At 34.9% G+C, this 16,552-nt stretch overlaps 1 protein-coding gene across 16 annotated transcripts in view; it reads left to right on the forward strand.

The window, feature by feature from the left end:
• Positions 1-16,552, forward strand: part of Mbd5 (methyl-CpG binding domain protein 5) — a 384,589-nt gene that overhangs the window by 359,861 nt on the left and 8,176 nt on the right. For 15 of the 16 annotated variants that reach the window (XM_074070701.1, XM_074070707.1, XM_074070706.1 and 12 more), the window contains 2 exons: positions 7,032-7,105; positions 14,736-14,811. In XM_074070701.1, coding sequence (XP_073926802.1) covers positions 7,032-7,105; positions 14,736-14,811 — 150 coding nt within the window. Of the gene's footprint in view, positions 1-7,031; positions 7,106-14,735; positions 14,812-16,552 lie in introns of those variants that run through there. The other variant, XM_074070709.1, reaches the window with a different exon arrangement.

Consider the following 16,552-nt stretch of genomic DNA (forward strand, 5'->3'; position numbering starts at 1 on the left):
TTAAACAAAGTTCACCTGAATCGTGTGTGTATTCCTATTTTCATGTTGAAGCTACATGACAGCTCTAGAGGGTGTTGTGACTTAAATTATACTGTTCAAGAAGTGGAATCTCTTTACTAATAGGTTTTTTCCCTTGGTTGTCAAGTTTGTAATGAAGTACATTCTGGGAGATTAGTTAGAAATGTATTTGTGCAAGTTTCTTTCTGAACAATGAACTTTTATCATTTGTGGTTTAGTGGCCAAGAATAAGACTTCAGTGCTTTGTTCCAATACATAGGCATGGGGCTAGTGGAGTGTCTCAAGTGGTAGAGCGGCCACTAACAAGTGTGAGGTCCTAAGTTCAAATTCCAGTACCACCAAAAAAAAAAAAAAAAAGCCAGCATTCCCATACATAGTCGTGGCCAGATAGTCATACTTCCAGGCCTGGCATAGGGTTAGGGAATTCCTGGAAAGGAAAATGGCGACTCCTGGCCATAATGTACAAAGACTTTTTTTTAAAAAATTCATTAGCATATAATAGTTGCACAGGAATATACATTGTGATATTTACATTTGTGCTTACCATGTATCTTAGTTAGATTTACCCCCTCTATTGTTCTCCCTTTTCCTCTCCCTGCCCTTCTTAGAACAATTTTAACAGGTTTCATTCTTGTATTTTCATATATGGATACAAAATACATCCACCACGTTCACCCTCATTCCCCCTTTCCTTATGCCCACCCACTTGCCACTCTCAGAAAAGGTCTATTTTTCCCTCCTCCCCTTCATTTTTCCTTAAGTTTATATGATAGTTCAAGTTGCCTGGTACTTTAGGCCTATAGATATCGTGCTTTAATCAAATTAATCCCCTCCTGGAAGAAAAAGTTTCAATTACCCTAGAGCCTAACTCTTCATTCCCTTTTATTGTTGAATTGCTGTGACTTCAAAGTCTTGGTTGTAAAGTCTCTTTCCTCACACCACATCCCATCCCATTTAAAAAAAAAAAAAATCCGCTCCTCCCCTGCATTACTTACTGGTTCTCTATCACCGTGTTCCCCTAATACTCATCAACTTACAGTACAGTCAGTACAGTGCATTATGTTATGGGGGATACTGTTTTCTTTATGTACTTATTTTTAGTAATTACTTTAAAATAAAGAAAATGCTCATTTTCTAAAATACATTTCATAATTTTCATCTTCCAGTTTTGGCAGCCTAAAGGGGTTATTTCTTGAAGAATAATAATCAAAACATGAAATTCTAACTTTTTACTTTTTAACTGTTTTTGAACACTATTCTTTTGGTCTTCGTAATTCATTGCTCTAATATTTAATGTGTATTCTGGCCTTTTAGAAAGGTCACCTATACCTACACCTCCTTCCAATCCCACTTTGACTTTTTTCCATATGTTGTACTTGGCAGGTAGTAATAAAAATGGCTGTCTGAGTAGTTGTTCAAAATTGACAAAACTCATTATTATTAAAACTCATAACCAAATTCATTTGGGAGTAATATACTTTCTGCATGTCAGTTAAACATCAAACACACACCTCTTCACTAAACCAGAGATAGCTTCCTTCACATTCTAGGGATGTGTAACTTAGGAAGTGGAGCCTGGGGACCCACTTTGGGAGGTATGCCATAGTGTGGTGTTTAAACATTTTACTGCAATGGACATTCTCTCTGTGCTTGATTGTCAGTTAGCTAATTTGTATTTTTTGGTACTATAATTCTCTCTTGAAACTGCTCTTTGTCTATGTACTTCACCTTACTTATCTTCCAAACTAATGGTAGAAATGAATAATTTTCTCTGTCCCCAATCAATATCCACATTACAGCTGGCAGTGTGACGAGGCAATCAATACTCTTGTCAGCATCAGAAACTCCTTGAAAAGGAAATAGAATCATTTTGGGGAAGTAATATGAAAGATACAATCCAAGTTGACAAAGTTAGTTCCCAACCAAAATGTGAAAGAAAATCCACTGTAAACTTAGCTGTAGTGAACTGTGATATTGCATGGACATTGTCCCCCCGAGTAAAATTAAAAAGGAGTAGGAGGCCTGCCTCCCTTCACACAGGTAACTGAGATCAAACCAGTCACAAATTCAGGAGCATGTCAACACAATTTTCATATAAATGGCAACAAATGGAATCTCACGTCTGAGGCAAACAAATGCTTCTGTGATAAGAGCTTTTAGACACTGTTTTCTTAGGAATTCGAGTTTACCCGAAACATTTAATTCTGTTTCTGTACTGTAGATTGACATGAAGTTTGCTATCATGTTTAGAGTAGACTTATTGTATTTCTGTAGTGCTTAACAACACTATTGGGCCAAGCGAATGGGAAAGAAACTCAGAAAAAAATGGCCCAGGTAGTGCCAGAGGGTGAGGTTGCAATAATATGTCTGGTTAGTTCACTGGAAAATATGAGGATTCATTTAAAGGACTTCTCCATGAGTACGATTACTGTTCTACCGCTGGAAAGATAGGTTTATCCTCTGTCACAAATGAATCAACTTTTTACCCTAAATTCTTTCTCATTTATCATCAATTCCAATTCTTTTAAAAATTTTGAAATAATTGTACTTATCAGATTTTTTCAGTTTGAAGTTATATTTGAAATACTCGCTATTACTTTAAATATCTACTATTTAATAATTTTTTTATAATGAACCTAATAAATGCTTCATATTTGCTTTTTGCTTCAGCTCTGCATTTCCAAGACTTCAGCTAAAGCTGTATGTTAACCTGTACTATTATTTACCTGAAATGTTTCTTTCCATTCATTTATTAATTTATTTATTCAGTCAACAAATATTTTATTGAGTTTTATGCACTAGGCACTACGTAAGCCACTTTTTAAATTTAAATGATGTCTTTATTTTTATCCTAAAGTATCATATTGTGAAATGATAGACATAATGTTATTTATATAACTTCTAGAAACAGTTAAAGGTTTTTCATGTTCTACATAAAATAATTTCACATGCCATTGGTGGGACTTTGGTGAAAACTGCTTTGGTGTTTTATAAAGCACCTTCATGTTGGTGGCCTTTTTAGATCCTCTCAATTACCCTAACTATGTGCATCAGTGTCCCCCTTCACCAGTGAGAGAACTGAAGCTCACAGAGTAGCATTCCTAAGGACACAAATCCCTGACAGACCAGGCAGTCTCCAGCACTGCTCTAACCTCTTCATTACACCATTCCCCAAACAACAGGAGCCTATGGAAACAGAACGGGGATGTGAAGGACGGAAAGGGGAGGGTGAGAACAGCTGTTTTGTCTCTGTCATCTATGCTATGGCTTGTCTCCATCCTTTGACCTTGTATGACAGCTCTGCCCCATCACTAAGAAGAAGCAAATAATTCATAAAGAATAGTGCCATCAGGACTTTGACACCATCTTTAGTTAAGCAGCTCTATTTAAAAGCAATTGAAAATCATAAATCCAGGTTCTTCTAATAAGTACTACACCTCATTTTTGAGGGTTGGTGTGGCTTTCTGAAAAGTTTGTGTCTCCTATTGTCACAGACTTCATTAGATATATTCTCAGACTTCTGAGATATATTACATGCCACTGTGCTGACCCCAAATTAAAATTAAATTACCAAATATTTAATATATAAATATGCAACCAGAGATTCAGCCTGTACAGAAAAGCTCTTAATCCTCCATAATGTAATTATATCAACTTTATGACCAGACTCTGACACTATACATTAGAGAATTATTTTATCTAAAGAATGTGAATGAATAAAAAACCATTCAGCATATATGTATTTCTACATAAGGTTATGTGAGTTATAAATATATACAAATGTATTTACATACATTTTAGGTAATTTTTATAATTCTTTTTCTTTTTTGTTTTGTTTTTCCTTTTGGTGGTACTGTAGTTTGAACTCAAGGCCTCATGCTTGCTAGGCAGGTGCTCTACCACCATCTACCAGACCATCTTTTTACAATTCTTAAATACAACGTATAAACAGTTATAACAAATGGTCATTACTTTTAACATGGTTATTATTAAGATGAGACTATGGGGATAAATTACTTGAGATGAATTATAAAGTCTCCCAATTTCTCAATAAGAATTAAATAATTTATGGAAGTCCTGGCTTATAAATGTATAAGAATCTGAGATTATAATTAAAAGTTTTAAGTATCTTAAACTACTTGTTCCTTCAGCATCATTTTTATAAAAATATTTTTGTATGTTTAACCTTTTTAATGCTACATTTATGTACTTGATTTCCCAGTGCTTTTTTGATTTACAGAATCAAATTGCTAAGTAATTTATGAGAGAATGTTCATTAAATCATTAAGCATGATTTCTACTTGATATGAAATTGAATTTATTTTGTTCTTCTCCAATATCATTTTTGGGGAAGCTGTAAAGAGTTTTTAAATATTTTGCAAACATATAAATATTTTCTCAGGAACAAAAAACAATCTTCATATATATTTCACAATATATACCAAAATTCTGAAAAAATAAACATTTTCCCAGGGATATGTGTGATCCTGTCACAGCAGAAATACACAGGGATGTGTACCTGATTTATATTTAGTTTCAGAAGGCAATATCATTGCTTTCTTTTTCAAGGTCATTGACTCCTTATGAATGATATAGTTCATTATGACAGCACCTTAGAGCTTTAGAGGCACATTTAAATGAAGAAACCACAGTAGACAATTAGTTCAGAAAACTTCACTAGAAGATTAATTAAGCATAAAAATTTTGAAGATCAATTTAGGCATGTTATCACCTAAATTTCTGTAAAATTGTAATTTGATTTTGAATAGTTTAGTTTTGGAGTGTGCATATATATATTGTATGTGTACATTTACATATGTACACACACATATATATAACTCTTATATATGCAAAACGACTGCTTATTTCATTGCATGTTGGAATTAGTATGGTAAAAAGAGGTCGAATGCTTTGAAACCAGAGCTGAATTTCAATTCTGGCCGGATTATTACTTAAACTCAGGAGTTTCATCTGCAAAATAAAAATGCTAGCTTGTAACATCACCATATTAAATGACAAAATAGTGCCTTTTACATAAAAATGCACAAAAATGTTTTTACTGTCCCTTATCCTTATTTAATTCAAAAGAGAAAGACGTAAAAAGATGATTTGACCTAAGAATTTTTTAAAACTTAAGACCAACAGGGTGAATTTTTATTCTTGTGTCTTTCTTTGTTTCACTGTGAACCTGCATGCCATTGCCTGATCAATCCCTTCTGAGAATTCTTATTACCCCAGTTTTTTTCTAATAACACTTTATGTTACAGAAGAGCTTCCTTAAGCTTATTTAAAGTTTAAGTTTATTTAAATATTAGCAAAGCTGGGTGTGGTAATGCATGTCCATAACCCCAGCACTGGGAGTCTGAGGCAGGAGGATAGCAAGTTCAAGGCCATCCTGAGGCACATAGTGAGACCCTGTCTGTAAAAAGAAACAATAAATGTAAGTAGAATTGCTGTTGGTTATGTAAGTGTAATGTGCACATCCTTCATACTCCCTTTTTGCTAGTGAATGCAAAATGGAACCTCATTTCTAACATGATATGATATATCTGGGAATTTTTTTCTTAAAATAGCAAGTGGATACGTTCAACTTTTCTGCTCATCCATTCTGACACTTTTCTTTATGTGAAGTGTTATGAGGATGAAGTTATCTCTTGTTCTGGCACATATTAGATCAGGTGTCCCCAGTGGATTCATGTGTGTGAGACATTTGGATTCTTTAGGACAAAATACAAAAATATGAAAGGGAAAATATTTCCATTATTTGACTGGTTTTTTTCCCACATTGAACAATTAAAAATGCTTGTATTTAGACATGACAGTGGATAAACTTTGTTAATCTTAACTGTGTACTAGATTTGAAGGGGTCATAGAAAAATTATTTAAAAATGACATTTACGACTCATGAAAATTTATAGACAAAATTTAATAATAATTGTGTTGCTTATTAATATGTATTTGCTTATCCGTGAGGCATTTTGGCAAACTGAATTTTCAGATAAAAGTTGCTTAAAAGGTAAGAAGGAGAAACGGAGATAAGGCTTGGGATTTGCCTTGAAGCTGTGTTCACACAGTAAGCAACAGTTTTTTACTTAGATTGATTATTTTTTTACAGATCAATAAAAATAGCAAAGTTTTTCAAAAGGCATTTTAATTCACTAATTGTGTGCAAATTTTCCTATTTACGGTAGGGGGTGGCAAAGAATACGCACATACACACGCACACGCACACGCACACACACACACACACACTAACAACCTCTCCCAGTTACACTTGGTGGCCAAATTGTGGAGGAAGCAGATTTAACAGACTGTCAGTAAGAAAGCAGGACAGGAGAAGGGACACATCCAGAAAGTATTAACAGCATCCTTTTTCCTCAGCAGCAGAGACTATGCATGGCTTCTATGCACTTGTTTTGTGGCCTTTACAGAGCCTAATGTATCCTACAAATCATAGTTGCTCTCTGTTAGGCTGTGTTCAACATGATACTGCATTTTCATGCTTGCAGCAAGGAAGGTAGGTACTATTTTTATTTTAAAGAGGAGGAAATTGAAGCTTAGAAAATGTGTTTTACCAATGCAAAGGAGAAGAGGTAAGACTCAAACTCTGATTTGTCAGCTCCAAAGCCAACCCTCTTGCATCTTGTCTTCCTGGATGGAATACTAACGTGCAACTGCTAAGCATCAAGCAGTGGATAAACCGAGCCAGGATTTCTGATTCGTGTACTTTTATGAATTAAAGGTTATTTAAATTCCAGGTTTTGTTCCCAAAACATCTTTTCAAAATGTTGACAATTTCAAAGCCAATCAGTCTTTCATTCTCACTGATGCTGCCTGCAGCTTGGAGCCCAGAATCAATTTCTGATGGAGCAAGGACAGAACATGTGAGAAGGCAGTGAAGGTTAAGGCTCCCCTCCCCTGAGCAGCACCTGCTTGTCCAGCAGGGAAGTGAAAGCCGTGTTTAACAATATCAAGTCTGGGTAATGTGCTTTGGTCTTCATACCTTCACTCAGGTGGAGCCCGAGAAGTTGAAGACACTAACAGAAGGTTTGGAAGCCTACAGTCGAGCCCGGAAAAGGAACAGAAAGTAAGTACTTTCATTTTCCAGTTTGCTTTTCAAGATATGATTTACCGGTTTCCTTTAAAAGGGACAATGAAATCCCTCTGATTTGGTCATGTTGTGACCTGCCTAAGTACTATTTAGTAGTTATCACCAAAGAGGACCATTATAGACAAGCCAAATCCGCTATTAGAAAAAATATTTTTTAATAGTTTATGTTTACACCATAGTAAACATCAGCATTTCCCCCACTTTCTCCATCTCCATCCCTTTCATTTAGCAGGAAAAAAAAAATTATTATCATTATTGTGGTACTAGGATTTGAACCCAGGACCTATACCTTGAGCCACTCCACTATCCCCATTTTTGTGATAGGTTTTTTCAAAATAGGGTCTCCCAAACTATTTGCCCTGGGCTAGCTTTGAAACATGATCCTCCTGATCTCTGCCTCCTGAGTAGCTAAGATTATAGGCATAAACCACTGGCACCCAACTTATTATTTCTTTAAATGGCAATTTAATATGCTCTAGGAGTTTAGTGGTTCATTTGCAATTCAGATACTTTGTTGGGGAGGGGAAATATCCAGTTAAACACATGTAAAAAAAATTTGACAGGTTAACTAGGAGTCAAAGTGATATTTTGTTGTGGCAGGGGTATGGACTTTAAAATAGATATTCTTTGAAATTATAACAAGAAATTGAACTTTGGGCTGTTATCACTCAAGTTCTTCTGGATCTTTATTTTCTGAGTAAAATGTAGTACAGATAATATGAGCTGTTAATATTAGAAACCATTTTGTTGAAATATAATGTAGTATTATCTATCATAAGTATTATTTCATATTAAGGTAGAAAACTATAAACATGCTTCTGTGTATACACATAGAACATTCTTTTAAAATATCACTGACATCAATTCAGCTGCTATAATTTCTGCATTATCAAACAACTTAGAATCACAAATTAATTTTTATTTGTTTGTAAAATGATCCCCACATTTCCCACCAAACATTCACACCTAGGCTTAGTCTTTTTGGGTCTTTTCATCTTTTGAAAAATATCACTTTGACTTCTCTTTTTACCTAAAGATTTATAAAAATGAAGATTTAGAATGATTTGCATAAAAGGCTTATATTATGATATCAATAGTATCTATTAAAAGGAATTCTGTTTTTCTTTGTGATGTTTTGGTAATTCTTCCCAGAGACAAAATTTTAGAAATCAACAAATTTTAGGAAGACTTTTCACCTCAGTTGACTGTATCATGGAAAGATGACAAAGCACAGGGGCAACTCCTGTGTCTCTATGTCCAAACTTTTTTTTTCAAGGTAACAGATTGGCATTTGTTGTCATGAGAATTGAGTGAGTTGCCTGATAACTTCCCTAAATATCCTATGAGCACAAAGACCCAGGTCCCCTTGTTCTGACTGAAGTGACACTTCCTCTGCAGAGGTTAGTGTTAAGGCTAGTAAATTGTCACAAGAACTGGATGTAAGGAAGGAAATTGCAAAATACCTACACAACAAATTCACAATGGGCCAGTTGGTGTAGACTATTCAACAGTACCCATTTCTTTGGTGTAAAAGATTCCCAAAATGTTTCCACCAGTGAACCATGCCAGTTACTTGAATTACATGCAAAATATAGTTGATAACACAGAAATGAAACAATTCCTCCAAATATTTAGATACAATGTCTTGAAAGGAATTCCATTTTCTACATTTGCAATTAAGCACATTCTAAAAGGTAGTGAGTAACAAGCCACAACATTAAAATTGTTTCTTCAAAGCCAGTTTACTATTTGTGGTGAATTACTATGGGCATTATCTAAAGGAATTCTTGTGGTAAATAACTATAAACTCAGATTACAGATTGGAAGGGTAAAAGAAGAAACTATGAAACAAATGTTAGTAAAAGCAGCTTTATTTATTATACTTTTGTCTAAGCAACTGACTTGCCTGTATATGCCATGTGAAATGCTTCAAATTTTACACATGTCATTTCAAATCTACTGTTTTATTCTCCCAATCACAAGATAAGAATTAGTGAGAATTACAGAGTCCATTTACAAATGAGGACACTCAAACTCAAATAGCTTAAATAATTAGTTAAAAGTTACATAACTGATAAATGATGTATTTAACCAAATCATTAATTTATTCCCAATTTGAGAAGACTAATTTAGAAAAAAATAAGTGCCAAGCACAGTGTTACAGTCCTTAAAGCTCACTCTTTAGGGAAAGAGAAGGATTCAAAGGCTAAAAAGTGAAAATATCAATGATAGCATACACACATACAGACGTGTGTGTGTCTGTGTATGAATTTTGGGATCATGACATTAAACTCAGGTAAAGAAATGATTCCTAGAGATAATTCTTGAACTCAGCCTTACACACTCCACAGGGATTAGCCAGATGAAAGGAAACAAAGACCAAGATGGGTGGACAGTGTTTAGATGAGATCAGTAATTGAATTTGGGGACAACTATTAGATAGGAAGTTTAAGAGATATGACCAGTCGTATAAGCAGGAACCAGATCCTGAAGGGCTTAGTAGGGCCAATAGAATCTTTATCTTATAGGAAGTGCCTGAAGGAGGCAGGTAGTTAGATTTTCACTTTAAATATGAATGTATAGGAGGATACATTTTAAGAGAACAATATTGGAATTGGGAGATCATCTCATATCAGAAGACAAGGGAGGATGAGGACCCAAAATAAGAGGGGGACAATGAGAATGGAGTAGATAGAATGTGGTCATATATTTAGAAGGTTAAATTAACGGAACATGGTAATTAATCAGAATGTGAAGGAAAGCAAACAATCAAGGAAAACTCTCAGATTTTTAGCTTGGATGACTTGGTGGGTGGTAGAAGCATGATTGAAATGGAGAATGCAGGGAGAAACTGTTGAGTACAGTTTGGGGTGGTTCCTAGAGAACAGTTGGACACACAAATCTGAAACTGGAGAAGTGCTATTTGACGATGTAAAAATGACTGCACTCACACAGATAGTTTGACCAATTTAAAAGGATTGAATGCTTGGAAAATGCAACATTTCACAGAGAGAATGGAGATGGGAAGAATGATCAGAAAGGAGGAGAATTAGGGGGAGGGAGGAGGGTCTTAAAAAACAAAGAATGAAAAATTCCTGCAGTGGGGAGGGAATAAGGGTGGGGGGAGGTGGCCCAAACAATGTATACACATGTGAATAAATGTAAAAAGGATAAAAATTTTTAAAAAAGGAAAAAATATGAGACATACAAAAATTTTTAAAAATTTAAAAGACAAGAACTGAAAAATCTCCATTGGACTGGACAGTTTGGAGGCCACTAGTGACCTAAGTAAAAGGAGTTTCCAATAAGGTAGAGGATATACCTACTAAGTGCTCATGGACCAAAGAGGAAATGAGAATAGGAAAGCAGAGAGGGCAAATAGATTATTTTCTCTCCTTTCTATTCTTAATGTGAAAAGTTCCTGAAAAATAACAGTGGAAGAATTTTTAAGATGACAAGTATTTCACTGCACTTGTAGACTGAAAGAAAAAAGATGAAAAGGAAAATGCCATTTGGAACAAGAAAGTTGAAAGTTTGATTTTTTTTTTACCTTGGTACAAATCCTATTTCTACCACTTCATAGCTGTGTACATCTGGGAATGTTGTTTAATCTCTCTGAATCTAAATTATTCATTTCTAAAAATAGGAATATTAATTCCTACCACACGATTGTTACAGCATAGATAATATAAAGAGAGCTTTATCACTCTGCAAGTGATATCTAGTAAATAGCTATTTTTATTATAAAGATGCAAGCAAAACAAATAAAAATATGTAATTTTTTACCAGTTGAAATATTCTACTGCCATATTAAATGCTTAGGTCCTTATGTAGTCATTATAATCCTTTTTATCTTAAATCAAACTCTATAATAAATATCCTTAAACTGACATACAAATTACATCCAAATCACCTAAGAATTAGTACAAGTTTATTTAACATATTACTCAGGGTAATTTTATATGCAAAAGTAGCTTTACCAGGGCTGGGATGTAGCTTAGTGGTAGAGCACTTGACTAGCATGGATGAAGCCCTAGATTCCATTCCCAGCACCAGAAAATAAAATACATAACAGAGAGACAGAGAGAGAGGTATCTTTACCAAAGAAAAATCCATAGCTTTTATATATGTTCTGATTTTTATTTAAGTAAGTTAGCCAGTCATTCTAAAGTGAGTCTTGTCGACATCATAGACTTTCTCAGTTTCCTCTTAATGTTCCCTCTTATTTCTTGTACCATTCACAGATCTGTTGCTGGCCTTTTTTTTTTTTTAATTAGCAAAGATAAGAATACTGTGTGACAATACAGGCAAAAGAGATGAGAAGTGGCAATTATCTCCATTAATAATTAGAAATGTGATTGTGTGAACATCTACTGCTTAATCAAGTAGGTTTTAGAGTGTCCATTAGTAAAAATGTTTATTATTAAATGTCAGCAGGGAAGAGAAAATAGTAGCAGAAACTCTATGGGGAGGCTTTCTAGAATGAAAAAGTAAATTTTGACTAATTGTTCATTTTATGAATTCTTGGAGCTTTTTCTTCCTCATTTAAGTTCATTCTTCCCTTACCTGACCAGTTAGTATGAAAACTGGTCTGCAGATTTGACATCTGGGAAGAGTCTGTCTTTACCTCATGATTCTCATGACATATTTGAATTTCATGCCCTACATCAGTATATTTATTCTCTCTTCCAAAATTTGTCATCTCTCCCTCTATTAACTGTTTAAATTTGTTACAGGCAAAACATTATACTAAGTTAGTTTAAATTAACTCATGGTTTTTAACAAACATTTTAAGTTATGTTGCTGAACAATGAAATGACAAAATTCCTAAAATTCTAACTTTTCACTCAACAAGTAATATTGAATAATTTTTATAATTTAATGGTAGTATTATTGTATTTTTCATAGGTAATTGGACCCTGTTATTTTTTAAAGATATTTGTAGTTAAGTGTATACTTTTTCTTATTACAAAATTGTAATTGGTTTCACTTATTCTGCCTAAAAACTCACTAAGTATCACATACAAACAGTTGTTACATTACCTATTCTATAAGGTTGCTGTAAGTATTAAATATGATTATATATAAAGATTTAACATAATTCTTGGCACAGGGAAACATTTTCAATAAATAGTAGCTATTTTTATTATTAACATTCAAGATGAGAGAATCAAGGTTCTCTTTTTTTTTTTAGTGAATAGGTTTATTCAAGACTGTTCTGATGGTTTTTCATTGAAATACTTTACCTTCTTTTTAGCTAGTTATAAAATATTAGGTATAATCAACTTTAAACCTATAAGATTTACATTCAAAATGCATAATAACTGTCTTTTAAAGTTTATGTCCATATTTCTCAGTACAAAAGAAACATTAAGTGTAGTTTTCTTTTTGGCAGAACTGGGGTTTGAACTCAGGGCCTCACACTTGCTAAGCAGACGCTTTACCACTTGAGCCACTCCACCAACCCTCAAAAGAAACATTAAGGATACATCTATTTAATGCATGACACAATATGGGTATCGTAGGGCAGTTGGCAATGAATAATACTATAAGACCCCTCACCAAACAGCCCTCGAAAGGAGTCCCAGCCCTACCACAGCCAAGCTTAGATGGCCCCACAGAGCCCTGGGTTTGGGTTCCCTCCCAGCTCCCTGGGATCCTCATGATCCTCACTGGGATAACAACTCAGGCTGACTCCACAAGATAACCAGAGCCTTTTAAAACAGCAATGGGTGGGTAAATGAAAGTCAGTATGCTAGTTAGAAGGAGTAGATTTTGTCAACTTGAGCACTACTCAAAATAATTGTACTGAGGGAAAAAGACACCTTTGTGTGTTTATAAAAATCACCTAGGCTCAAGCAGTAGAGCACCTGCCTCACAAGTGTAAAGCTCTAAGTTCAAACTCCAGTACCTCCAAAAATGAAAAAAAAAAACCTCAAAATAATAATAGATCCTATTCATGAATATTTCAAGAAATATAGAAACAAACTAGAAGGTGGGGAGACAGGTAGGAGAGAATATAACTGGGATTAGTTGGCAAATGAGAACTCTAGATTTAGTTGTTTTACTAATGTAATTTATTAAGAGTTTATTCTGGGAAGTAGGTATGTTAGGGTTATTATTTTAGTCTATGTACTTTTCTGCACTGTTTAAGTTTCTGAAAACAAATGAGAAAAATATTAAAACTGGAGACTAGATTACAAAGACAGCAAAAGGTGGGCAAAAAGTGTTGGTGGCGTATTTCCCTTTGCCTTATAACTTGGTTAAAACCAATGCACTAATCTTTCCTCGCATTTAAATTGACATAAGTGCACATATGTTCTCCAAAATATATGGCCATTTTTGCTAGCTTGGACAAATGTATTTAGCAAATAAGTGCATCACTTATGGTATGTCTCAAAGTATAATCCTCAGAGGTAGAAAATCAGAATTCTCTACGGTACCAAAAAAATGATATACATGAATTGTCTGGTGGTGGTGTATTGAGGATAAAACCTAGTGAGGGCTGTCGTAAACTGAAAAGCTTAATCTAAAGGCATTCCACTGGAATTCAGAAATGTTTTTAAAGACTCACTGGCCAAACTAAATGGGACTGTGAGCCAAATTCTCCCACAACTGCAAACTTCCAGTCTCCGTGTAGTTGGAGATGCAGAGAGAGGACTTAACTCTTTGGAAGACATGCTAATAGCTTCCTATGGAAGGGTTTACCTCTGCAGCTGTCCTAGTAATTGCCCTGACAGGATAAATGGAATGAATCACCTTAGTATTCAGAATCATTAGGTAATTATTTATATAAATAAAGGAGAAGAAAGAAGTTAACAGGCTGGGCAAAAGTTACATAACCACCGAGATGGATAGTGTGGATTTGCCCGATTGTAAGTAATTGGCACAACAGCTTCACAAATGCAAATTTTAAAAATGCCAAATGAATTATGTATTATTCGGGCCTAATGGGACGCTGAGCGGAGAGAAAAGGTCTTAGGAGTGATAGGCACCCTGAGCACGCCATTCTTTATCTGTTGAAATAGTTACATCATTTCAATATGAGGGCCCTGTGGTGAGGACCAGGATTGGTGCATCAGGTGTGGCAAGATAACAAGCTGTTTCCTACCAAGAGAGTGCATCAGAATTTCAGCCTTCACATCTCAATTCCAGATGCTAGTATGCTCTAGAGAGGGCAAAGGGAGCTCCCTAGTGGCCAGAGCCTGAAGTTCAGCCCTTCTAACCTACCCTCACAGCCTGGCAGGCTGAAAAAGAAACAAGAGACAATGCCTGGCAGGTTGAATTCCACCTAGGATAGAAAAAGACACCCCTGGCCCAATCTCTCCCCAAATCACAGATTGTGAAAGAAGCATATGGAAGGAGAAGACTCCATTTCTCTCCCCACTTCATGTGTTTAATTTTTTTAGTAGTTTTGTGACTTATAATCATTAGTACATTAGTATTCAGTGGTGAGAAACCCAGAGTGATGTTTTGTCAGCCAAAATTTCCAAATGTGAATATAAATTGACTTTCTCTGGTGGAATTGGTACTTTTGTTTTCTAATTAAATGGAGACTTTGTTTCTTTAGTTTATTAATCTGGTATGTTGTTTTCATTAATTCCAGAAGTGGAAAGTTAAATAACCATTTAGAAGCTGCTATTCATGAGGCCATGAGTGAACTGGACAAAATGTCTGGGACTGTAAGTTAATTTATTTTCCATTATACTGTATTTCTTTGAAAATAAATTGCATTATACTTTTTGGTAAAGTCTCTTGAATATTGTCAAAAAACTCATGTAGCAATACTGAATTGCTAGGTTAGGAAGAAAAACTAATATCAGAAAAGAACCAAAGTCATTTAAGAAAAAAGTAAACTAGCAGTATTCACTATGTCTTTTTGTCTGAAATAAGCAACTTTTATTTCCCCACATAGCAGCTTTTGAAAATGTAAGCAGCAATACATTCAAGTTCACACCACAGCTTTCTGCACTGGAGTCTGTGAATAGTAGTGGCCATTACTGATACCTAAATATTCAATAATGCATATTTCCCTCTGTCTATTGAACAAAAAAGTGAAACTGAAAAGTTGGGTCAAAATCAAGAGTATGCAGTTCTCTTGCTTTCCTTCTCTTAAGTATTTTATTTAAAAATAAAACGTTTGACATGAAATTCCTTTGCTAAATTATAAGGTATAAACTCTAGATTTAAAGAAGTAGTGTCTACTTTTTCTTTACATTTTTATTGAACTTTGCATATAATAGTGTGGAATGTGAGAAGTTTCACCATTAACCTCTAATTCATATATCTACTCATGTAAACACTAAAAATATAATTTTAATACTCTCTAAAAACTTGTGAATTACCTAAGGCTATGTGACAATGAAAGATAATGTCTTTTACCTGGCATTTTGAGTTAACAAGGTTATCTGAGTTCTAACAATGAGTCCAATGACTACTCAATGATGGATCAAAGTTAGATATTCACAAAATGTTGAGATTGGTATGGGCTTTTGAAATTTTGTAATTCATCCCACTCACAGAAGAGTGCCTTGAGGCCCTGATGCATTAAATTTCCTGATAGAATTATAGGAAAGGTCTAGAGTGGGATTGCAAACTCAAATGTGTGCTAGGGCCAGGCAGGTAATATCTGCAACGAAAATAGATCAGGTAGGAGAACAACAGCAATCGGAGTCAATTGAGACCTGCCAACAAATATGCACTGGTGAGAGCAGGCTACCTCTTATTCCCAGTCTTAGAAATCAATGCAGCAAAAGCCGTTACTCACTTGATTCTGGTACTGGTTGAAGAAGAGGTTGCTCCACACAGTCATTCAGGGGTTCAGATTCTTCCTATAACTAGTGTCCACCATTCTTTAGGACGTTAGAGTGTTGCGTTTAGCCTTTGTGTCTAGCTCAGCAGGTAAAAGAAGAGAGTATGCATAGAAGACTGTCAGCATAGTTTATGTGACCTTCTTAACTCAAGTGGGTCAGGAAATGTAGTACCTGATGTGTCTTCCTAGGAAGAAGAGAAAGTGGGTTTGGTATCATCTCCCTAGGCTCTGGCTCAGAACATTTAGCCTTTGTAGGCAACAGGTAGTCAAGAGTGATGAAAACTATGCCACCTCAGGGCACATGCTCTCTCCAGAAGCAGTCCCTCCTGTCATGCTCCAGCAAAGCTAAGCCATGAGGAAAACTGCTGATGTTGCAAGGTCTCCATAGTTTTCTTGAGAAGTAAGAAGTCTAGAAATAAAACTTATCAATTTTGCAACTATTTAAAAACTATTAAATGCCATATGGCTAAATGAAACACCTTTTCAGGCCATGTAGGGTCCACTGAGTACTAATTTGTAAGGTTGTATAAAGACTTCTTTGCTCAGTTATATAAAGTTTTCATTTATAGCTTTCAGTTATAGTAGCTTTTTTTAAGGTGTATGGAGGTTAG

This window comes from Castor canadensis, chromosome 4, assembly GCF_047511655.1.
Source record: "Castor canadensis chromosome 4, mCasCan1.hap1v2, whole genome shotgun sequence".
Lineage (NCBI taxonomy): Eukaryota > Metazoa > Chordata > Mammalia > Rodentia > Castoridae > Castor > Castor canadensis.